This window comes from Chiroxiphia lanceolata, chromosome 4 (assembly GCF_009829145.1).
Source record: "Chiroxiphia lanceolata isolate bChiLan1 chromosome 4, bChiLan1.pri, whole genome shotgun sequence".
In the NCBI taxonomy this organism is placed as follows: domain Eukaryota; kingdom Metazoa; phylum Chordata; class Aves; order Passeriformes; family Pipridae; genus Chiroxiphia; species Chiroxiphia lanceolata.
This window is the reverse complement of record NC_045640.1, coordinates 26,681,519-26,706,086: the sequence shown is the minus strand read 5'-3', so window position 1 is coordinate 26,706,086 and position 24,568 is coordinate 26,681,519. Positions and strand designations below refer to the sequence as shown.

The following is a 24,568-nucleotide window of genomic DNA, read 5'->3' as shown; positions in this document are numbered from 1 at the left end:
TTCTCTTGTGTATAGCCACCAGATACAGTGATGCCAAATACAATTTGACTCCACAAATGGATTCTACAGAAACTTTATTTGCTATCGTAACTCCCATCCTTCCGCTGTCTTCAGACCCTCCTTTTTATCCCCTATTTCTGGTAGAGCAGAGAGCTGCCCCAGATCAATTGAAAATTTTGAAATGGCTTGAAATACCAGTTGAAACAACGCAGATCCTTAGGTTGCATGTGACCATAGTTCTTGTTATTTTGTTCTTTGATGGTGATACTGGATGTGTTTTTGTTGATACACAGTAAGCTATTCATAACATCCATTAATTGGCAAAATTTATTTCTGTTCGTGTTTTTTACTATGTAGTCTGAAGTGTCTGAATGCTTGAGTATAACCTTTTTTCTTTTTTTACTCCTTCCTTCTCTAACTAGGCTGACAATTAATGCTGAATGTTATCTTCAGCTTCATAATTTTCCTATGGATGAACACTCCTGTCCTCTGGAGTTTTCAAGCTGTAGGTGGTAAAACACTTTTTTCTCTTTACATTCAGGCTTTAAATTTCCTTAAATTCTGGCATCAGGAGAGCAAATATTTACTTTTTAAAGCCTTACAATGAAGGAAAGAACTGATCCATTCATGTTTTGGTTAGATTTATTGCATTATTTAATGCAAGAATGAAGGAGTTGAATTACAAGCACTTTGTGCAACTTTAAAAATAGTCCTATTGCTTAGGAGTCTGATACAATGCCCATTCCAGTTAATGGAAAAGCATCACACTGGAAGAACTTTATTTTTTTTACCTGCAAGATTTGATAATGTTGAATTACTTCCATGTGGTATACTTAAAAGGAAAAATAAGATCTCTCTTCTTCAACCTGCTCCTGTAAATGCTTAATTAGTATAAGAAGTCCTTCTCCTTTCAGTGAGACTTATTTTATGTGAGCAAGAAACACAACTTTCAGGCTCCGTTTTTTTTATATAAACTATATTTTTAAAAAAATCCCAAGGGAATTGTGCTATTAAAATCATAGAATCCCTAAGGTTGGATAAGACCTACAGGATCAAGTCCAACCTTTGACCAAACACCACCATGTCAACTACACCATAGCACTAAGTGCCACATCCAGTAGTTTCTTGAATGCCTCCAGGGATGGTGACTCTACTATGTCCCTGAGCAACCTGTTCCAGTGCTTAACCACCTTCTCACTGAAGAAATTCTTCCTGATACCCAACCCGAACCTCCCCTGATGCAGCTTGAGGCCATTTTCTCTTGTTCTACACTAGTTGCCTGTGAGAAGGGGCTGACCTCCACCTTGCTACAACTTCTTTTCTGGAGGTCTTACCTGAGCCATCAGTAGGAGTTTTGTCAAATTATGTACTAAAAGTGTCAATCCTTTTAAGCTCTTTCTGATCATTTAATGGTAATGTAAATTGCATTTGTGTATTAATTTATAGCGATGATTCTGAGCCAAGTTTTCATATTGGAGTTCAAGAATGTCATGTAGATATTTCCAAAATATTTGTATTTACATAGTTATTTATCTATCATACATTTAGCTAGGTTTAAAACTGAGGTCAGATATTTTGTTGTTAAATTTTAAGTGTATCAGGTGGGCTACAGATTGTCTTTGTCTCTAATCCACTTTATGTATAGCCCTGGTTTAGTTTATAAGTAACTTCAGATATCACAAAACATGCTTTGGTACATTCTGTGGCTGAATGTTTGATTTGTTTTGTTTTGTTCCAGATGGATATCCCAGAAATGAAATTGAATACAAATGGAAGAAAACCTCTGTGGAAGTGGCAGATCCAAAATACTGGAGATTGTATCAGTTTGCATTTGTAGGGTTACGAAACACAACTGAAATTTCTCATACCTTGTCTGGTAAGGCAAAGTGTTAAGTTTTATTTTGTGCCAGATCTGTATAGAACAAGACTAGTAGACCAAGATACAACTGAAAACCATATTAAATATAATGTAAATATTTTTTATTTTTCATTTATAGGTGATTATATTATTATGACAATCTTCTTTGATCTTAGCAGACGTATGGGATATTTTACTATTCAGACATACATTCCTTGTATACTCACAGTTGTTCTTTCATGGGTGTCATTTTGGATCAATAAGGATGCAGTTCCTGCAAGGACTTCTCTGGGTAAGAATGTCTTTTTTTCAGCCTTGAAGGGTCTGGTACTCCCCAAAAATACAAATCTGCAGCATGGAGTAAATCAGCCACAGCTTATTCCCCTTCAGATTGTTACTGTTGGTCACTCTTTTTCTTGAACTGCAAGGTTGGGAGTAGAAGAACCCTACTATGGCTGCAGAGCAGGGCTTAAGGAGGGAATGTTGAGCATGGAAACCCTTATCCAAGCCCTGTGGATCTGCTGTTGTTCACATAAATACATTTTTTATTCTTTATGTTCTTTTTGTCACCTCCAGGGACTGCAATGTGGCAATTATTAGTCTGACAAGTATGACTTCACTTAGCATCATGGAACAAATGATGTCATTACTACAGGAGTGTAAATTGTGAAGATATGGTTTTGGTGTTTTTTTCTTTCTTTTTTTGTTGGTGTTTTTGTGTTGTTTTTGTTGATGATGGTTTAATAATAGAAATGATTCAGTTATTGTTTTAAGCCCAGGATAGGACAGAAAATTTGCAGTCAGACTTGCAGTTAAGCCTGTAACACATACAAACTGACTCACTGTCCTGCTTTTACTACAGACAGTACTGAAATGTGTTGCAAGTTCCAGTATAGAGACACTTCTGTGTTCCTGTCATCTTGGCTGACCTGCTTAGCATGGTGTCAGTCTCCTGAGTTTGACCATTTAGGATTCCTGTGCAGCATTGGAGAAAAGTTTTAGTCCCCACATAAAGCACGATAGATGTGGTGCATGGAGTGCACAGGATGTACATTAGCAACTTTGAGTTTAGAAGTGACAGATGCTTATAGTAAAACTGATGACAGCAGTATGACCTATTTTGGGAGAAAGATCAAGAGCTGAGAGTGTATTTTAGGAAGTGAGAGATGTGAGTTAATTTTTCATCATTATTATGCATTATATCATTATTCATTTAGCATTGTGAACACACCATTCACACCTTATAGGATCACTTACTACCAGAAAGGTCAGTCCAGGCTTTAACTCCCTGCCTTTCCCACTGAAAATGGACCACCTGCAAGTCTGCAAGATTAATGAGTCAAGAAAGTAAGCAGAAAAGAGCATGGCTCAGTAGCCTAATGAAAAGGTAAGGGGAGAAAATCTAAGTCTTGGATCCTAACTTTGTTATTCAGAAGTGCTGCAAAGTTTAGTGAAGAGACCCCAAAGTTTTAAATAAATAAGTGAAACTAACTTTTGGTAGTTTTAGACCTTGATGTAGAAATCTCTTATCAGATTTCTTTGACTAACTAATCATAGGACATCCTTGTGGGTTCTGACTAGCTAGAAGACACTAGGTATAACAGGAGAAACTGTTGTATTGGTATCCTGCTAGTTCTGTATCCAGTTTGTTCTTTTTACAGAGTACTTTTTATATGCCATGAACCTAGAAAATTTGCCTTTGATGTCATGGTTTAGCTGAAGTTTTCAAGCTCTCATTTCAGCAGTACTAACCTTCATCTACTTGAGATGAACTACAAACGTTTACAATGTCTTATTTACAGCTCCCTGCAGGTAACTCTGAGCTCCTTCTGTGTGAACATGCAAAAGCCATAGTTTGACAGATTGTAGGACGACTTTTCTCACGTGCAAATGTTCTGGTGAAGGAGAAAAAGAGTACTTGTCAAATAGACACAATTTTATAGAAAAAGACTGAGAAATTAAGGCAAGAAGGGCAAAACTAAGCAAGGTCTGTTGTGGCAAGTAGTTGTTGTGCTATTGAAGGTTTGCTCTCTGTAACAGCCCCCATATAGCAGAGTGGACTGGGAAAATCCACATCTCTTTTTGTCTTCTCTGAAGAGAAGTTGGTAACAGGGAATGGTGGGTGTGACTTTTCCCCTGGATGCTGTGCTGGGGTCTGGCACAGTGAAAAGGCTTGGGCCTTTTTCTTCCATATATGTTGAAAGATCCTGGCAGATTGTGGTTTCCCAAAGCTAAGGATTTGGGATGATTAAAGGTATTTAGGTATTTAAACATATAGAGAAATGCCTAATTGATTTCCGAAGTATCTAGTGGGAGTGAAGCACTTTTGAAGAACTCTGTGGTTATCTGTTTGCCCTTTTGGGCATGTAATTTCACTGGGAAATCTGTTGCAAAATCACTACTGCCTTCCTGCTGCAGGAGTAGCGACCATAGCAACCACTGATTCCATGCTTTGATTTATAAGCCGTAGACAGCCATAGACTGGTGTAATGCATTATTTTTTAATAATCCTGTGCATTTAAATAAAAAATTTGTGTGTTCAAGTATTGCTCTCCAAAGGAAAGATCACGTCCTAATTTTGGACTATTATGGAAAAGGCTTTGCATTTGCCTGAAAAATAAAATATAAGAAGACAGTGTTAACACCTTATAAATGCTGAACCAGTGAAGAGTGGCATAGTCGAGATTTTGAACATACTGTTATTAAAGCTAGCTGGTTCTTTTAATTAAGTTGTATGTAAGTGAATGAAGGAAAACATTTTCTATTACTTAAGACAGAGTATTGAAAACATATCTATTAACTTAGAGTATGATACCAGAAAGACCATGAAGGTCACCTAATTTTATCTACTACATGTCAGAAGCAAACAATTGAAAACATTTTTCATTTTTCTTATATTTACCAGAAGTTTGAAATCATTAAAAATTAATGCACTTTTTTTCGGAATGCATCCTTTTTTACCTTTTAATCTTTCGAAAGCTAAAGTTCTTTCTTGTGTTTGTAAAATATATGCTTATTTGTACCTGTTTTTCTATTGTATTTGTTTTATATGTACTTTTTATGACAGATTTATAAAATTGCACAAACTTTCTCAATATCACTGTTTATTCAATGTATGTCAAACATAGAAGGGATTTAAAGGGAAGGTGAAATGTGCTGCCTTCTCTATGATCCCATGGTGGCTGTTGGATCCATAGGGGTGGCTTCTTGTAATAGTATCGATTCATGTGGGTGTAATCAGTGATGAACCCTGCCGTGGCTCAGTTCCTATATGCCTCATCAATGAATTAAGGGCTAATTTAATAATTTTTTTCTTACACTATGATTGGATTACTTATACATTTCCTCTTCCTGCTTTTTTTTCTCTGTTTCTTTCTCAAACAGGCATCACAACGGTGCTGACCATGACAACACTGAGTACAATTGCCAGAAAGTCACTCCCAAAGGTTTCCTATGTGACAGCAATGGACCTTTTTGTCTCAGTTTGTTTCATTTTTGTGTTTGCTGCCTTGATGGAATATGGCACCTTGCATTACTTTACCAGCAACAGAAAAGGGGACAAAGGAAAACAAAAGAAGGCAAAATCTAAGCCATCAGTAAGTTTAGTTGAACAAGAGAAAAAAAAAAAAAGGAAATACAGAATACTTCTTGTTGCAGCATTCATTTTGGAGAGACTGGTTCTTGAGTAGAAAAGCTAACGTTCATGGATAATTAACACTAATATTTATTTTGTCATTTTTTTATAGTTGGGGGTTTGTACTTATTTTCTGTAAATACTACTAATGAGAAAGAATTTTAGAACATTTCACTCTTATGTGAATGAGAACACATCAGCCTAAGATGGAGAGCAGTTTGATGTAATACTCCATGCCCTTGTTGCTTCTAGAGCTGCCTATGGAGCTTGTGCCCATGGAGATGGTTCTGTCTGGGCACAGAGCTTCTAAAAACAGCACCTGTCAAAGAACCAGAGAAAAGACTGTAGCAGTAAAGATAATGTAAATGGACTGAAGGTGTGAGGATTTCTTTGGATCTGCATCACCTAACTTGGGTCCTAGAAAAGTTTGCAAAGGAAAAAATGCTTATTACTGGTCAGTATTCTGGCTTCCTCCCACTAGAGAAATTCTACCTTAACTCTTTTAAAAGTTTACTTCCATGTTTCTTTCTGGTTAAATGAACTTTCTGCTTTTACAAGTTGATGTTCATATGGTATAAATCCCCATATGTGTCAGGATCAAGCATTATTCAGTTTTAAGAGGCTTTCTGTTTCTACAGTAAGGATACTGGAATTTCCAAAGAATCTATTGTCAGGAGCTAGTACAAATATTTAAAGGTAGTCTTTAAACTAAGAAAACATGGAGATTAGTCCATTAAATAGCTTATCCATTTGAACGTTAGTCTTAATATCTGAGGATTGATTGTAGTCATTTTACAGAGAGAATAAGAACAAGGACAATGTTGTAAATCCCTCTTCCAGATCATTTCCATCAAAGCAAGCAGGAACATAGATGAATCATAATGCCAGTTGTCTTTTCTGGATGAAGGCTGAATACCACCTGTGTAAGATGAAACAGAGATTGATATGAAATTACAGAAGCCCGGATATAGAAATACAAAACTCCTATTATGCTATATCCATTCTGCAACTGCTGTCAGGAAGAATTGGTGCACCCATTCTGAGCAGCACTGTTGTGGGAAACTGTCTTATGGGTGCTAGGGCTTAATACCAGGGAAATGAGAGCCCTTAGGTTTCATATGGTGAGCTGATCGAAGTGGATTAGCTGTGTTTTTAGGACAAGGCTAGTGGTGAAGGGTTAATACTGCCCTGTGCTACCTTGTTCAGACATTGCTGTGATCCTCAGGGGATCCAGCATAGACAAGAGAACTGGAAAATGGAAACCTCAAACCTCCTTCCTGTTAGTAGTACAAACAAATGTGAGCACAATGGAAGGGGCAGAACAGAGGCTTTGGCAAGGGCCACGGTTGAGCAATGATGGTGAAAGGTAACAGAGGCTGAAGAATCAGTGTTAGCACAGCAGATTCAGTTTCAGGTTGCTGTTGCCATGAGGTCTCAACAACACTCAGTGAACACAATGCTGAATAGGTCTACTTTCAGCATGCACAACACAGAGAAGAGGAAGATGGGAGGAAGTATTGGTTTACCCAAATCAGGGAGATATTAAAGATCAGCTGCTGACAAATCAAAAGACTTTGAAGTAATCTGCAAGTACACTCATTTGAATGGAGTAATGACACTTTCCACAATCTGTTCACACATCAGCCATTAGTGCAATAGTCTGCCAAGTGCTTTGATATTTCCAGTGCATATGAAAATTTAAAATGTAGAGTTATGATGAGATAGAAACTATGAAATTTATTGAATAAATAGCTGGAATTTGCACTAAGACTAAAATTAGCAATATAATGCTCAAAATACTGTTCAGTTGTGGTTTACTGGGTTCTTAAAGCATGCGTTTTATTTCTAAGTATTTGAAAAAAAAAGTCTTTTCACACAGAATACTTTAAACATGTTCCAGCATGTTATGGCTACGAGACCATACTAGATGCAGAAATTACACGAAAAAAAGAAAGAATTAAAGTTAATATACTTAGATGCAAGGATTCTAATTTGGTAAATAGGGGGGTTTGGTAATGTTTTATAAAAAGCCATAACATTTCTTGTTCCAAATTAAACAAATAAAGAAGCCATCTGATTAGTTAATGAGAAATCATACAATTACAAATCCTTTACATATTTCTTCCCCCTTTACTTTTGTCAAAGACTTCTATTAATTCTTTTTCTCTTTTAGTTTTGGGTTTGTAACTGAAAGAAACAATTTAATTTAAAAGGTCCATTTAATTTCTTTTGAAAAGTTCTCATTTACAGGTGTTTTTTCCTTGGAAAACTTGCATTGTATAGATCTTCTATTTCTACTGCAAAATGCAATAAAAGCCTATTATTCTAGGAACTAATGCCAATAAGGCACAATAAATGATCTTGTGAAAAAAATTGTGAGATTTTACAAATGCTTACAGCAGTTTTATCTTAGAACATATGTGTTGGCATCATTCAAGAAAGGTAGTATGAATTGGCTTATGCAAATCCACATTAGTAAAGATAATGAGTTTGGGCAGGAAAGATTAAACTTAATTAGTTGTGGATCTTGTTCTGATCATCATTTCAGCTGAAGTGAATGCATCACCTTAGCTGATCTCCACAGACAATAGCTTTCTTTTGTACATGTATTAGTGTTATTGCAGAATAATTGTGGTTTGATCCTATCAGACTGGATTATAAATTCTTGCCATGATACATGAAGTTTTATCTACAATGTCAGTAGACATGTACATAAAAAATCAGCATGTATTACTGTATCTACGTATTGTGGGTGTTTTGTTGTTTTTTTTTTAAGTCTCTGCCAATAGATATAGAGTCATTTTCTTGTGAGGTCTTTTTTCTTCTTTTCACTCACATTGCCTCTTTCTTACATGCATTTTATATATTTCCTCTAGGTAGTTAAGCCTATAACATGACTATGTCTGTCACTCTCAAGCTACCTCTTCAAACCTGTAATTCAGTAGCCACCTTCAGTCTGTGCAGGTGACATGAGCAATGAAAAGCAGTACTGTAATTTTTTCCTTCTCCCATGGTGTTTCTGAGTTGGGTATTCCTGTTTTACCCCAGCTGTAGAAACAACTCATGCCATGAATCTTACGTGGGCAGAACAAACAGTCAAAAAATTCTTGTAATGCCAGAGTAGGTGCGAATCAGAAATAAGCATCTTTCTCTATTTATCTTCAATAGAATAATAATTTTTTTTCGGTTAAAAAAAAATCAACTTTTTATATTTTATAAAAGTAAGCCCTGTTTGCAATACCTAAAATTAGAATAGAAGTATGTAACTCCTGTTTGTTAGTATTGTCAGTATTTTATCATAACTGAAAAGAATAATGAGGTCCTTTAGGACGATGATTAGCTCCCTAGGTCATCATGTCTAATAAGTATTGAAGCAGCAGTCTGTGTGAAATTTTCTGGTAAAGACACTTATTAAATAATACTGTTTGGTAAAATGCCCATGCAGTAATAGAATGCCTCCTTAAGAACGTATAGAGATCTGTGTACTGGCCAAAGCAATTCCCATGAAGTGGGACAGCAGATATGAAGTGTATCAAGAAGCCAAATTATGTGGCTTCCCACTTTTCATATTTTTTCATAGATTTGCATTGCCTATCATGTGTAATTGGTTAAGAGAACTTATTCTTTACACTTAAGTACCCAGTTAGATCTTCTCACTGCATCCTTTCCTGCTGTATTTATTCTTACATGACAAAATATGAAGATGGTAGAAAAGAGAAAGACAGGGTAAGAGTAATGTTATTGTAACCCCTCTCTTTGGTCTGAAGATTTTAAAAGGCATACCAAAGATGGGGCAGGGAAAGGGGGAGGAAAGTTGAAAGGAAGAGGATTATGGAGTAGCTTGAAAAGGCCATGAGATTTAGAAAGAGGAAAGAAAAAGACAGAGAAAGAGAGTGTCTTCTGAAACATTCAGGAAAACACGGATGATAAGTAAAGAACCGTGTAGAAACAAAATAATAAAAGAGGGAAAGGAGGATTGTGTTAGTGGAGATAAAAGGAAGATGAAAAGGCAAAAGTCACAAGAAAGGGAATAGCAAACACTGTATGTACTTGGTAATAAGGCACTCAGATTTTTTTCTATGAGAATTATTAGCATCTATTACACTGTTTTTGTCAGATTGCAAGAGGGTTGTTGTGCCCACAGAAAAATGAAAGTAAGAATTAAGAGCTGAACTAATCAGTTTCAGTGACTTGAGTGGCATTCTCCTAAGGACTTGTGTCTTGGATTATAAAGGTGGGGGAATATTGTTTAAGGATGTAACATCAGAGGATTAGATGGCATAGCCTTATGTGTTTCAGTCTGTTAAACTTCACCACTGGTGCTGTACCTATCCCATTAGCTTTTTTCTGGTTTTGAAACGTTTTCCAAATGTTCCAAATGATAGAAGGACCATCATTCCTTTGGTAGTGATGATTATAGATAGCTTGTGGACTTGGTTGTGACCCAATTGTCAAGCAGTGACTGACTTCAAAATGTTTGTGTTGTATAGATGGGATCAACTAACTCTGTCTATGTAACTAATCATCTACTATTCCCAAATTACAGCACAACCCAGTTTTCACTGTGGCAGGTGAAAATCATTCATGATCTTTTGCCTTCATGAGCTCATTATATACAGCAGTTCATAATTTGCTGTTTTCTTTAATATTAGTATTTCTGTATATTAGAATTTCTGTATATTGTACTGAGCGTGATTATGATGCTGTGGAAAGCCTATGGAATTATTTAATATGAGGATAAAATTGCACAAAACTGTATTTTTCTTTTTTTTTTTTTTCCTTAAGAAACCACCTGCAATCGCTGTTCGACCTGGATCAACACTAATTCCAATTAATAACATTAATCATCTCCCTGAACGTGATGATGATTATGGATATGAGTGCCTTGAAGGAAAAGACTGTGCTAGCTTCTTTTGTTGTTTTGAAGACTGCCGCACAGGATCTTGGCGAGAAGGAAGAATACACATCCGTATTGCAAAAATTGACTCCTATTCTCGAATATTCTTTCCTACTGCCTTTGCATTATTCAATCTTGTTTATTGGATTGGCTATCTTTATCTATAAATTTCAGATTTGACAAACTCAGAAAAAAATTCTAATTGAACAGTCATTAATACTTTTAACTGAGCAATCAAAGATTAGAGTTGGTCCAAAATTACTTAAATTGTAATACTTTAAAAATTTGAAACAATGAGAGGAAATATGATGATGTAGTCTCCCTCTTGTGATCAACTATAGAACTGATAGTGGTATTTTGAAGAGAAAATTTAAAAATAAGATTTATCTTTCCTTAACACACATACACAGTTTTTTCCAGCTCTAAGAAAATGCAGAGTCAAGAAGCTATGTTATTTAACTGGACAGTTCTACATAAGCTTTCAGTTTTAATCCTTAATGATAATGCAGAAGGATTTTTGTAGCATCTCTTACACCTTTACAAAGAAAGCCTTAATAAAGTGAGATTAGTTAGTCTCATCCATTTCATCCATAAGGTGATGATTTTATTAATCCCTGATTTTAAAAAGTTGAAATGTAACATTTCCCTTTTCAATCTGCAGTATTTTAAAAAGCATGATTAAGTCATAATTAATCAATTCAGATTTATACAGAATGCAAATGTTAGAGCAGCAAGAAATGGATATATCAAAACACCCAAGGGTAATTCTGAGCTTGTCTTATCCTGACTGTTGATAAAGGCTTTTGGCTTTCAGCCTGAGATTACGTTTATGTCTGTGCTTAATCTCCTGTTACTTCACTGTTGTGAGTTCCCGGAAGTTGTCCAAGAGGGCTACAACTTTCAAAAATTCTTACCCAGCTGCTATTGCTTGCTCATTTCATGGAAAAGAGACTGGTGTTGGCTGAGATTCTGAGCATTAAACACAGCACTCTTCACATCCTCTCATTTGTCTGATTCATACTCAGTGCCAGAGAAAAATGCATACCTCTACTTTTGGCAGAATTTGTATCAGCAGGGTTTGGAAAACCTGTAACAGCGTTGTAGTCACTGTACTCAAAACCACTGTGTTAAATCTCCAGCCCTGAGAGTGTAGTGTGTGATCTGCTCCACTGTGCATATAGTATGATTTTGTAGATTCTGTTTGTTACTGCATATGCTGCTCACTGAGCCAAAGCCAAGTGGTATTAATTTACTGAGCCTGTGGTATGGATTGCTGGGTAATTACCTTCTTGGTATTAGTTTGTTTTTAATGGAAAGTCATGTTATGGAGAGGGAGTTAAAATATCCTTATTCATTGCAGATCCTTCTCCAACGATGCATCCCCCAAAAAAATCATAGGACCAGTTCTTCATCCTTTCTGTGGTCAGAGCTTTTCATCACTTTGGTAGCAATTCTTCAGTAGTAGCCTTTCTGGACTGCCTTCTCTTTGTTGACTGTTGCTGACTGGCAGCATTTGGTATCTCATTTTTATTTCTAAATCCATTGTCTTCATTATGGAAAAGTGCAGTCTTTCCTCCATTCTTGAAACCAGTCTCAAGTGAGCTTGCAAAAATCACTGTAAAATGAAGATATGCATTAACTAAAAGTCAGCATTACACTGAAGACCTTACAGATCTTTAAAGAGGATTAATGGGATTAGCATTTGGCTGTAGGTAAGGATGTTCAGTACTAAAGATAAAGACATGATTAATAGCTAAGAATAGAAAATGTTACATGAAAAGCCCACTCCCAATATTTCTGTTAAATGTGCTCCTTCCTCTGAATTTCTCAGAAAAGATTAATGTATATTTATATTCTAGTTTGTACCAGGCATAATAAGATATGATATGCAATATACATTTCAGAGGAAATGCTACTGTGGTGTTCAGCCCCAAAGTGTAATAGAAAATGCAAGACTGTGCAGTCATACTGAAAAGAAGTGTGAAAGAAGATCCAATTTTAATGAAAACTTTATTTCAGTATTTAACTGATGAAATATAGGAGTGGTTGAGAGAATCTGAAGGCCCACTGTCAAGGATGGCTGACACTGTTTGTTGTGTGACCTTTCCGAGTACCAACTTCTGACTGGTAGACTAAGCATAGCAATGTGGCATGATTATCAGCTCTGATTTGCTATAATTTATGGGTTTTTAGAGTCTCACTTTCAGAAAATGTTCAGTCCAATGGAAACATGTCAGTTTTAATTCCATAATGTAATTTGTTGCTTTTTGACAGCACATTAAACACATTGTTCTGTAGGAGGTATGAAGGTGGCGTCAGCAGCATGTTGGATGTGTACTTGAAAAGTAGTCAGCTTGCTACACAATACAAGATATAGATTTTGTGAGCCCCTGAGTTTCATTAATTCACCTTTAAACAAAAGAAACTTGAAAGAACTTGGCACTTCACAAGAAGAAATACAAATTTCACAGCCTGCTCTCCTCTGGCACATCTAGTTAGCTTTTTCTATTCATGTGGTTGTCAGTTGCCAGTCAGCCTCCAGTGAGTGAATTGGAGAACAGAAAACATCCAGAATTGGCAAGGGATGGATAAGAAACCTTTCATCTCCAATTTCTATGAAACAATGTAATGGAGTATTAAACCTATTGAATGTTATGGCTGTTTGGCTTATGGATACACTTGCTTCTGTCTGTTGACAAACTTTTCTGTGTACTTCATTTGTTTCTGATGAAATAATTTTAGTTTCCCATGGTACTGTGAGTGCAAATAGAAACGGAATGTAGTGAACTGTAACATGGCATGTAATAAATGTGTTATTTTAGTCCTATGTGTTTTCTTTCTAATCTGCATGTAAGCACTTGATTCCCAGAAATCTAAGTGATACTCAAAAAAATGGCAAGGAACAGACAGTATAATTACCTGGACCTAGATGCTGCAATCGTTTTTCAAACTTACGCAGATAAAAGTTTGTTTACTGTTAGCTGGGATCACAGTATTTTGGAGTCATATTATTCTGACCATCATTGCATAAGCACATGCTTAAACCTAGTCCTAGTCAGTACTGTTATTAGACCAGAATTCAGAAAAGTGAGTGCTTATGTACTGTCATAAATAGTGATGTTATCGTGAATTCAGGCCATTAACACATGCTTAATTTGCACTAATTTCAATAATGAGTGTTCAGTAGCTTAAGTAATTGAACGCTAAGGATGTGAGCCAGAGCCTTTTTCAGTAAGAGATTTTCTCACTGAAAGAGGGGGACTTAAGAGGAGAAATTGCCATAAAGGTAGAGAGGCGAAAAATTCTGGGGAAACTGTTTTATACTGCACCTATCTTAGGCATTTCTTGAAATGTATTTTTCAAAAAAGAGACCTTTCCTTGATATTTCTGTATTAGTGTTTACCACTTGTCTGTTTTAGTAGTGAGTACAGATCAACGTGTTATTTTTTGGTAAGGTTCTGTCTATGATTGTACCTCACTGATCTTCAGTGCATGTCTTTTGTGTCTGAATGAATCTGTTTTATGTAGTGGCACTGCAACCAAAGCATGAGCTCTGGGTAACGCATTTTATATTCACATGTTGATATGCTTCAAAGACTTTAACCTTATCCAGTTTTCTGACATTCAAAGATATGGGATTGTGTAAGACTTTGAAGAAGAATCACCTCCAACATGGTTTTTATAATTTTCTGGTTTTTATCTGGTATGATAGTAAAAACAGTTGTTTAAAATTGATATATGAAGTGTGCTTTGTAATTTGTGAACACCTTTAACCTTACAATTGAAAACCCAACAGGAGGAGTCTGGATTTAAATATCTGTTTGCCAAAAGTAAAACATGTTTTCTCAATTGTATTGGTCATCATTTCAGTTTACTGTTTCCAAACAACTGAGAACTAGGGCAAATAAATTTTTTAAAAAATTGATTGTTAATGTAATTGTACATAAGTTATACATTAAATATGATCTTTTATGTTTGTGAACCAATACTGTATTTTTTAGTCATTATAATAGATACAGAAAATAGAAACTAATGTTGAATTCCTCAGCTGAAAAACAAAAAACCAGGAATTAGAAATAATTACTGTGCTTTCATTCCTGAAAAAGCTCAGTGGATGTCCACATGCCCCAATGAATGTGCTGACAGTGGGGAGAGACTGACTTAAACGGAGAGGTAGAATAGTCTCCAGACTGTAGAAAAGGCCTTTGCATTGGTTCATGTCATGGATTTGCTACCCAAGTGGTTCAAATTGAGGAAAGTGATCTCTGGCTTCTGATTCATTTCTATCAGAAACTGTAGTTCTAATGCTGTGTTACTAGATGAATCAAAACCTGAAAAATCATCTTAGTAAGTTAGTGTTTCAGCCAGATTGGTGGGATCATCTGACTGAAACTGCAAGAGTATGACGAAATTTTGCTCCAAGACAGGTGATGGGAGCTTGCAGCTAGAGGGAAAAGGATGCCTTCTTATGATAGGCATATTTTATTCAGCTGAAAATCTGCTCTGAAAACTGGTGAGGAAGAAAGGAAAAGATGGGATGAGGTAAAGATTGATGGTGGCAGTGATCCCAGAATCAAGTTGCATGGAACTGAGTGAATTATATTTAGTTAATAGATTTCTCAGTGGAATTTGTGATAATGCTCTTGATTTCCCTGCAACATAATTAAGTACTTTTAATATTAAAAAAAAGGAAGAAAATACTGTGCATTTCCTATACATTATGAGCAATAAAAAGTTGTCTTGAGTGATCATAATGTCAGACAGAAAAACAGAGATCAGGTTAGATCAGCAAAAGATCATCTTTTTTCCTCCTTTTTTTATTAATGATAAAGTATTTTTAAAATTAGGGAGTACTAATTCTTGAAAGCCGTAGTACCCAGGTGTCTACACTGCTGTAAGTCCCTTTGAGGGCTAAAAAAATTTGGGAATGGAAACTTGTCTCAGACTGCTTTCAGTCATTGAATCAGAGAGTGGGTAAGGTGGATTATGATCATGCCAGGCATGAACCAGGATAGCTGGTGTACCCCAGGGAGATTGGTAACAGTTTCTTGTTAAAAGGGTGATTTCTGCCTGAAAGACTATAATTTGAAACAGGGTACGTGCTTCCCTTCAGAAGATGGATCTGTGCTGTTATTTCCAGAATGATGGAAAAGCATCCCTGTCCTTAATATTTGTCTTTGCACAGGAACAGATTCATTGAGATGATTGTCCTGCTATGAAGCTCTGAGGTATTCCCCATGTAGAGTATAGGAGAAGAGTTTTGGTTGCACTCCTGGACAAGGTCTATAAATCATGTCATAGGGCTCAGTATTGTGGTTCTTGAGCTGTCTTTTGGATCCATTACAATGCTAGTGAAAAGTCAGTAAATAATAAACTTTTGATTTTACTTGCTGCTAAATCTCACTGAGAAAGTCAGAGAACTAACAAAGGCTTTAGAGGAAATCTTAGGAGACAGGAGAGTGGCTAAAAGTGAAATAGGCCAAAGGATATAGCCCTTTTTACCACAGATGGGTTTTGTTCACTAGCAATATATTGTTTCTAAAAAAAGTGTAAAAACTTCATGGTATTTTAAGGGAGAAAAAAGATATATAAAATTCTCATTCCCCTTCCCACGGACAAAACGTGCTTTGCCTGCAGATTTTGCTTATGGTACATCAACATCACTTGAGCTGTGTGAGGAGAGCTATGGGGATGTAAGACAGAAGACCTGTAAACTGTTCTACCTTGTTCTTTCTCAGTTCCTTTTCTTAGTCAAGAAAAAAGAGGTTCAGAAGAGTAGGCATGTGGCATGTGTAAATGAGGACAATTTTGCTACTGACAACAGAGGATGAGTCCCACTATCTGACAGAACTGAGAGGGACAAAACTCTGCTTGCAGTAATAAGGCTTCTCTTTCGTAATTCTTTGTAGAAGCTACTTTTCCATACATCGCTGTGTGCCTACCTGAGACTCAAAAATGTTTCAGGTTGGAAGCAATTCTTTTATGTGTTTTTGGCTTCACAGAATGATCTTTACCATAAGGGTTTGAGCCTTGCTGAATTCAAAAAGAAAGGTTTCTTCTTGAAGTTTCCTTGTCCAGACATTGCAGGTAGGAGATGTCTTGCTGCCAAACATTGGAAAAGTGATTTTCAGTTGATCCTGCTGAAAAGGCGCTGTAGGGTGGCTTTGGGATTCCTTCGTCATTTAGACTTCAGAAGGTTAAATTCTGTTAACAGCAATGACCAGTATTGCCTGAACAGAAGATAAGTTACCTTTGCCAATTAAATATTTATAAACAAACCCCAAAACTGTCACTGTGGATAGGAAATGAGGATGAGTCATTATTTCACTTCAGGTATATATTTCCCCTTGAATTGTTTTTCCTCCTTAGGAAGATGGTATATAGGAGTCTTTTGGCTTGTGAAATACATAGAAAATAGATGATGGTAATTTTAAACAGGCAAAATCATGTTAGTCCTGCTGCCTCCTGATGACACAGGAGCAGTAACAATGAAGGCACTTGCCCTAGGGCTCAGATTTTCCAAGACAGATAAATGTGGACATTTGTATATTCATAGGCCCACTATTAGTATACAATCTATGTTCATGCTTTAGTCATTAAAAAAAACTTTAATGATTTTTGCATCTTTGCAGTATCTTTTATATTTCCCACTCTTGTCCACTGTGAATGCTTAGACTTTTTGTCTGAACATGAAAGGTTATGTCATTTTACCTTTAAATACAGTTTCAATTGCTATAGAATATAAATACTTCCTTAAATGAAAATGAGGGATCAGAATCTGGCAACCTCGTGGTGATTCTTATACTGAAAAATCTAATATTTATTTTTAATTACCATTTCAATTAAACAAATAATGCTGCTATAGTTTGTATTCCCCTTCATTGACATTTTATAAACAATTAAAATTCATGGTCTAAACCCAGAATTTAGAGAAATATCCTTCAAAAATAACACTCGTTGATTTGTTGTCTCTCAGTATTTATTATATTGAGTTTCCAGTATTCAAATACACTCCTAATGCAAATCTCTGTCTTGGCATCTACAGTTCACATAGTGTTTCAGTGAGTCAGACTTTGCTCCTTACTAGTACATTTTTTTTTCATTCAGTATTTAAAAAAATGCTGGTATTTTTAACTGCCTAAGTGAACATTCATGCAATGCATTTAATTTGATAGTGTTTTGGCACCAGTGGACAATGTTGCAATATTATACATCAGTGTTCCTTCTGAAGTTATTTATTAATGCCCTTGTGGATAACTTACTGCAAGAAATACAGAACATTAAGATAAGTCTTGTAACTCTCTGTGCAGCTTCTAAGGTTTATATATAAAATACATGATATTGATGCAAATTTATTCTTCCATTTCAGTTTTACTTCCAGAAACCTCCTCAACTGGGCTAATATTATTATTATAAGTGTGCTGATATTTACAGTTCTACTCAGTTATTTGGTACTTTTCCAATAGCCTTGGAATGTAGCCATCCATTATTATATTCAATTACCTAGAAACAGTGAGGTATCCTCACAGGATTTTAATGTGATTAAGCCATGACTTCTTCAACCTCTCCTAAAATACAATCTTTTGTGTGCAGTACCAAAACTAAAGCATTTTTAGGTATCAAATTGATTGTTACCTGCTTCTCGGTTTTGACAGTATCTGTGTGCTTGGTTAGAGTGAAACACTGATATCAACATTTTTATATTTGACAACAATATTAATGAGCATGGCTGAACCAGAAGACTTCAGAGGTGATAAACAGATGATGTTCTTGGCTAAATCCTACATATATAAGACTTTGTGAGTGTGATAGAAATTATAATGGCAATGGCAGTGACATACATATATATATCCGTATGTAGACTGGAAAGCAAGATATGGAAACTTTTATATATACATCAGCTTCTGATTGTCATTTTAACAAGCTTCCACCCCCCATAAAAACTGTATTCTAAATGTGACCACGATGGTCCTAAAAAAAACATTTAAATTTACACAGTTAAAACGTAGAAGTGATTCAGAAGCCTGAAATAATTATGGCTCCGTTTGATGGGTCTTGTAGATTCATTTTTAATTTAACTCCTTTTAACTGAGGAAGAAAGAATACAAATGCTGTGGTTGAGATAGACATTGTTATCACTAAAGGTAAGTAAAAATATCCTCAGTTGATTTATATATATATATATATATATATATATGTACATACACATACATACACCTATATATTGGTAGAAGCAAATTTTTTAGTGCTGAGGAAGTTGCTGTGATTGCATTTGCAGAGTAGATGGATTCTGCTTTATATTTTCAGAACTCTGTTGGTACCATGGTAAAAGATTGACTCAGAAATTTAACATTTCTTATTATACTCTTAGTTTTTGGATGCCTCATTTTCTTTTGTGCAGTTTAAGACATGAATGAAAAAGACCTACTTTTCAAATGTTTAACCCTTTCTAAAAATTATCCCTCGAGCTTTCAGTTTAGAGCACTCCAAAACTGAGTAACTAGGCATCACTGATAAGGTTTTAAATAAACTAGATTGCTAAAGAACAGTGCAGAAAGTTCAAATATGGTTCAAGGCTAGAAATTTGTAGCCTTTTGTGGGATTTTTCAATTTATTTTCTTAAGTTTCTTGAGACCTAGGGAGATGTAAAACAAATGGAGGGATTTCACCCTGTGGTTGTTTGGGTTTTGTTTGTTTTGTTTTGTTTTCAGCAGTATAACGCATCAACTGCTAAAAGGTGATTTTAGTAGAGGTAAAATGAGGCTTTGAGACTGATAACAGAAATAATATTAAGAGGCTCAGAAAGGAAGTGCTCGTGGCACTCATTATCAGAAGGGGCTTGGTTGCACAAGGCTTTGGAAACAGAATTTCTGAAGTAAGATTATGGGAGATAGCTGGATTATAAGGATTTCTAGAAAAAAACCCAGAATTTCAGAAATCTCTTGCCAGGAGAAGACTCACAGTGGTTTGATGGATAGGTTTTAGAGTTCATTACTCTAATGTGAATGTTGATGTCTATTGCATTTTCATGTAAATGTTGCAGTAGTCCTTGTGCGTTGAATGGAAATGGGCTTGCACCCTGGTGCATGGTTCATACAGATGTTTCTGAGATGTAATCTGTAATCTTCTAAATGTAAAAATCTGAAAGCCATAGTCTTAAAAAATAAAAATAAAAAACTCATCATTGAATAATATGTGTTCTGTGCAAAACGAACAGTTTAGATGTTTGTACTCTGATGTCTCTTAAACTGATAAGAATCAAGAGAGTTTCAACACTGAACTTTGTAAAGCGGTTGTAATGCATTGTTTTTACTGTATCTGCTGTGAAGTTGATTAGTTACACTGAAAAAATAAATAGTGCCTGGTTACTTCCTTTATTTTGTTATTTATTTTCTACATGCCATACATTCTGTTCTCTTTAAGACCATGACGATAATGGTCGTTCTGGGGAAAATCGTTTCATACACTGCTTTGATAGAGAGCAATGTCTTTATTTGCTTTCATTCTCTTCCTTCCCCCTCCTCTTTCCCCTCCTCTTTCCTTCCTTTGATAATAATGTAAATAGAACATTATTCATGTCATAGAAATAAAGCTCTGGAGCTAAAATCCCACTTTTATCAGCCATTTTGGTTGGGACCAGTTTTATAGCTAATAGAAGATGTCCTGCTTGTTACTGCCAGGAGAGGTAGACCTGCTCTCCCACATAACCCTTTCACTCCTGTCAACTCTAGTGCTTGGCTAATTCCGCTCTCTTTCCACTTCCAGAATGCCTCATGGCCATCATGTGTGGCTCCCTCTTCTTTGTCCTGTCATTTTAGAAAAAATTGTAACATGTGCCACAGGTAAAGGAGCAGAGCTTCTGCTGAAAGCAAATATCTGGGGGGAAATCACTCCTCATTAGTTTCCTCAAATACATTCTATTCTTTGGCCTTACTGTCCCACTGGAGGATCTGCCTGTAAGTGTCACCTTCCTCATGTAGTCAGTCCCACAAAATGTTTTTAATTCATTCTAAATGAATTAAATTCCACTGAGTGTGGAAAGGTGATGAAGGAGGGATACAGTTAACACAAAAACCCTGGGAAAGGGGTCAAAAATGTTTTAAGCCTCTGATAGTTCAGGAAAATGCAACAGATTTCTGCACTTTTAAATGTTCTTTTCAGATTAAAGTTAGGGATCCCAGCAATAGCTACATTCCCTTTAGCACTGTATGTTCTTTTTCCCTGGTAACTACCTCCGATGTTGTCTTGCCAGCTGTTACTTAAATTATTAAGATTACTTAAGGTATAATAGAATCTATTTATGGTGGGGTTTTTTTTTCAAACTGTTTATGTCCTGTTCATTGTATGAACAGTAAAAAGAACTCTGGTATTTCATAATACCAAACCTCTGAGTGCATAATGTTCAGAATGGCTTTTTAGGTCAAAAGAATCAAACCTCTAGGTTCCACAGTACTAAAGTAGTTGATGAATGAAGGAATTAAGGAAAGCCTTTATATAGAGACTGCAAAATAAAATCTGTCATCTATATTTTAAGGAAAACATTTTTCGTTGTTATTGTCAATAGGGTGAATTTCAGCAATACATGCCTACAAGGAGCTAAAATGAATTAATTTCTCATGGTCAGATATACCAGAGTATATTATTTTCTACAAAACTGAGACTGTTAAGACTTGGGGTGGCACATGCCTTGCTGACTAAAATGACTGTCAGTGCAGAACCAGAATAGGGGAGTAAATTTTTAAGAGTTCTCAACTCCTTTATCCTATTAATATCTAATATTACTTACTACTTTGTAAGAATTAGTAAAAAAAAAGTAATTATATTTCTTAGTAATATTAAATTCTATTATTTGTTAGTAATATCTGTAGTAGGAATTGAAGAGCTCTTCTAAAATGTGTACTATGACCTCAAAGTGTGCAAATGAAACCTGTGGATACTAAAAAAATCCTAAACAAAAGAAGCAACTGCTACTTTTCAAACTAGAGGGTAAAGCTGTCCTTGCACTCCCTCTGCCCTAAGGTTTTATGTGAAGGAATAATCCAGTCCATGTGCCTTGAGACTGCCAACAGAGCTTCCCTTGGTGAGGGTGGTGTCGGTGATGCTCTCACCTCTGTTGGGAAGGGGACTGTGAACACTAAGTCATTTCACAGAGACCAGCAAGCAGCCAGCATATGGTAACAGCTTTCAGACCTGAACTAGCTGATGTTGGGTACATACTGGCAACTGAAAATTTTCCTGATCAGTTGTCAGTCCCTGGGGGATTGTGTCAGCTCTGGTGTTGCTCTTATGTTTTCTCATGTATTCCTTCCTGTGAGAAACACCACCTCAGATTTCTTTATCCCTTCTCCTTGTTTCAAGCATTGGCTACCAGCTTCTCATAACTTTCCTCAGTAAATCTGGCTTTTGGTTCTTTTCCTTACATTATAAATCACTACGTTTCCTAACCTTTCACTGTACTGTCCATCTTTTTACCTGTTTCTGAAACTTTGTTTTCTTACTTTCTATGTAGTGCTGGGTTAATTCACACATTCACAGACAAGAATTGTGGAAGGTGAGAAATGATTACTGTGAAAGTGATATTGATGTAAGAAATGAGACGTTTCCTCCACACGCACCACCAGAAGTCTTATGATGCAGTAGATCAGCCTCCTGCTGTCTGAAGAAGCCCTCAGAGACTTTTGTCATCATCTTTTTTTTATCATCTGATAAGAAATGGTAAATAAGCAGTAGGTCTTTCTTAACACTCTCTTAGGGACGTCTTGAAACAAAAAGGACCAAACATCCTTGAAAATTATTTTTATTTGGGTTGTTTGTTACATGGTCCTGCTGTTGAGGTCAGTGGGCTCTCAGCAACAGAGCCTTCAAAGCTGGTTGAGTTCCTGAAGGCATTTTCCCTATGATACATTTAGATGGGTAGCCTGACAAAAGTTCAAATAGTTCACTAAGCTTCCTACCAACAACAGGTAAAAAAATAGGGACACTGATGCCTCAACAATGACCTTATTTCCCTGCTCCTAACTGTTATTTATCCTAGAGACCACTACAAGAAGCCCTAACTTAAAACTGATGCTGATTGAATATGAGTCTTAAGACTTGGAATTTAAGTTCTCCTTTTCCTTTTAAGTTCTCCTTTTCCTTTTAAATTCTCCTTTTCCTCTACTGATGCTGTATCTGCATGACTCAAATATTATCTGTTTTATTTGAAATAAGTTGTTTCTCTGTGCCTCAGTTTCTATCCATAAGATGTTAATGATGCTACTCATGTAGCTGTTAAAATTAACACTAAATTGATGAAGGCAAAGCACTCAGCTTTTCTTGTAAAGAAGGGCCTGTCAACAAACTGAAACAAATGATGTTTTTGACCTTCAGTTCTGAGAAGGAAATATATGCATCTCTTTAGTCAGAACTATACTGGTTGATTAAGGACAGATGATAGTTCTGTGCTTGGAACTTCCCTACTAATATAAGTATTTTTTATGAAAATATTAAAAGGTAAATAAAATAGTCATTAATGAAGACAGATCCTCATAACTCAGCAATCAGGCTTCACCTCAGGAAGTAACAGAGGAGCAGAACCATCTGGCCAGTAAATTCTAAATCTGAATTCTCTCCGGAAAGAGGTGTAAAAGTAGGAACTGTGATATTTTTTGCTGTTATTAATGATAATACACAATAGGAGTTTTATCCTGCTTATCTATTGACTGTTTTAGGTCTATTGCTGATAACAAAGCATGCTATCTTAATGCTGGTTTTATTTGTAGTTTGTCCTACAGGCAGTATTGAAAGACTCTGAGACCTTCATAGTTGCAGTAAATTAAGTTGTAGTCACGAGTACAGCTCAGCACTGCCTAAGGTCTGAATGAGTGAGGAAAAAAATGTCAGTCAGAGAATAAATGAAGTTAATAGCAAAGTTTAATCTGTGTAGTAGGACTGCTGATCTAACTTTATTTAAAATTTGACAGGACCAGAGTCTCAGTGTAAGGCAGTATTGCTCCTCTGCAATCAGTAGAACTGATTTCCAGCTCAGTGGCCAAAATTATTTTATAACTAAGAGCTGTACATATTACCACCAGTGTTTTGCACCAAAGAATACTGGATTTGGAATTACAGCCTTCTCATCACATAGTGAAGTTGTAGTGAGATCACACAGTCATCATTCAGACTGTCAGTCAGTGTCCAGCACTGCTCTCATCAGAAGAGATGTTGTTCCATGCAGTCAGTTGCACTATGTACGTTTGTGGCTTAACAACAGTCATCTTTACTGAGAATTGAGTTTGATTCCCCGTATATGAAATTTCTACAGCAATGTGCAAAAGGGCTTTGAAATATTATTTGTTAAAATGCCTTCATTCATGTAGCATTTGTTAGGTTAGAGATTTGTTACTGCCTTCTGATAACCTAGAGTGCTTTAAAACCCTAACATAATTATCGAACTAAATGGGAAAATCTTGTTACAGACAACCTTCACATTTCCCAGCAGCAACAATGAAGATAAATTGTGTGTGTTATCGTCAACGCATTCCAAAAAACACATTAAGGGAAGTGATACATCAAAACTGACGTGTCCTACAGATTGCTGAGGATTAGTGGTCAATAACTGGGCAGCAGGGCCAGAAGTGTGCAGGCAGCCATGACTGGTGCCATCGGTGTCAGACAGAATGCCCTGTAACAAAGGCAGGAATTGGGAACTTGCAAAAACTTGGATGTTGTAAAGATAAGTAGAAATTGGACCATTCCTGTGTATGGTCATGAGCCCTGACCTGCCCATGGGCCCCACTGCAAGCCCGTGTTCTGTGATGTCTCTCAGAGGAGCATCCCTGTGATGGAAGGGTGACCCTGGTCACCCATGGAGACTTTCCCTGACCCACTGCCCCAGGCAAGTGACTGTTCTCTATTGGATATCCTGAGTCATGCTTCGGCCATTTGGGAAGCAATCCGATCCTCTGTGCCCCTTGGAGTGAGAGGGTGCACCGAACCTCCAACCAGTTAAATTACACTGGAGTGTTGCCATTGGCGACCTCCCCTTGTTTGTTAGTTTTTAGCATTGGCTGTAATTGTGAATTTGAGTTTGTTCTCTGAGTGAGGTTGTTTTCACGTACCTCCGTGACAACTCTGCGACCTTTATGTCCTGAAGCATTTAAGTTTGCTCCTCTCCAGGAGAAAACCTCTTAATATCTCT

At 36.3% G+C, this 24,568-nt stretch overlaps 1 protein-coding gene across 8 annotated transcripts in view; it reads left to right on the top strand.

Moving 5' to 3' along the window:
- Positions 1 to 19,760, top strand: part of GABRG1 (gamma-aminobutyric acid type A receptor subunit gamma1) — a 61,263-nt gene extending 41,503 nt beyond the window's left edge. For 7 of the 8 annotated variants that reach the window (XM_032686239.1, XM_032686242.1, XM_032686241.1 and 4 more), the window contains 5 exons: positions 423 to 505; positions 1,739 to 1,876; positions 1,998 to 2,150; positions 5,243 to 5,454; positions 10,278 to 19,760. In XM_032686239.1, the coding sequence (XP_032542130.1) occupies positions 423 to 505; positions 1,739 to 1,876; positions 1,998 to 2,150; positions 5,243 to 5,454; positions 10,278 to 10,556 (865 nt within the window). In that variant the 3' untranslated portion in view covers positions 10,557 to 19,760. Of the gene's footprint in view, positions 1 to 422; positions 506 to 1,738; positions 1,877 to 1,997; positions 2,151 to 5,242; positions 5,455 to 9,609; positions 9,833 to 10,277 lie in introns of those variants that run through there. The other variant, XM_032686243.1, reaches the window with a different exon arrangement.
- Positions 19,761 to 24,568: the final 4,808 nt, after the last annotated feature.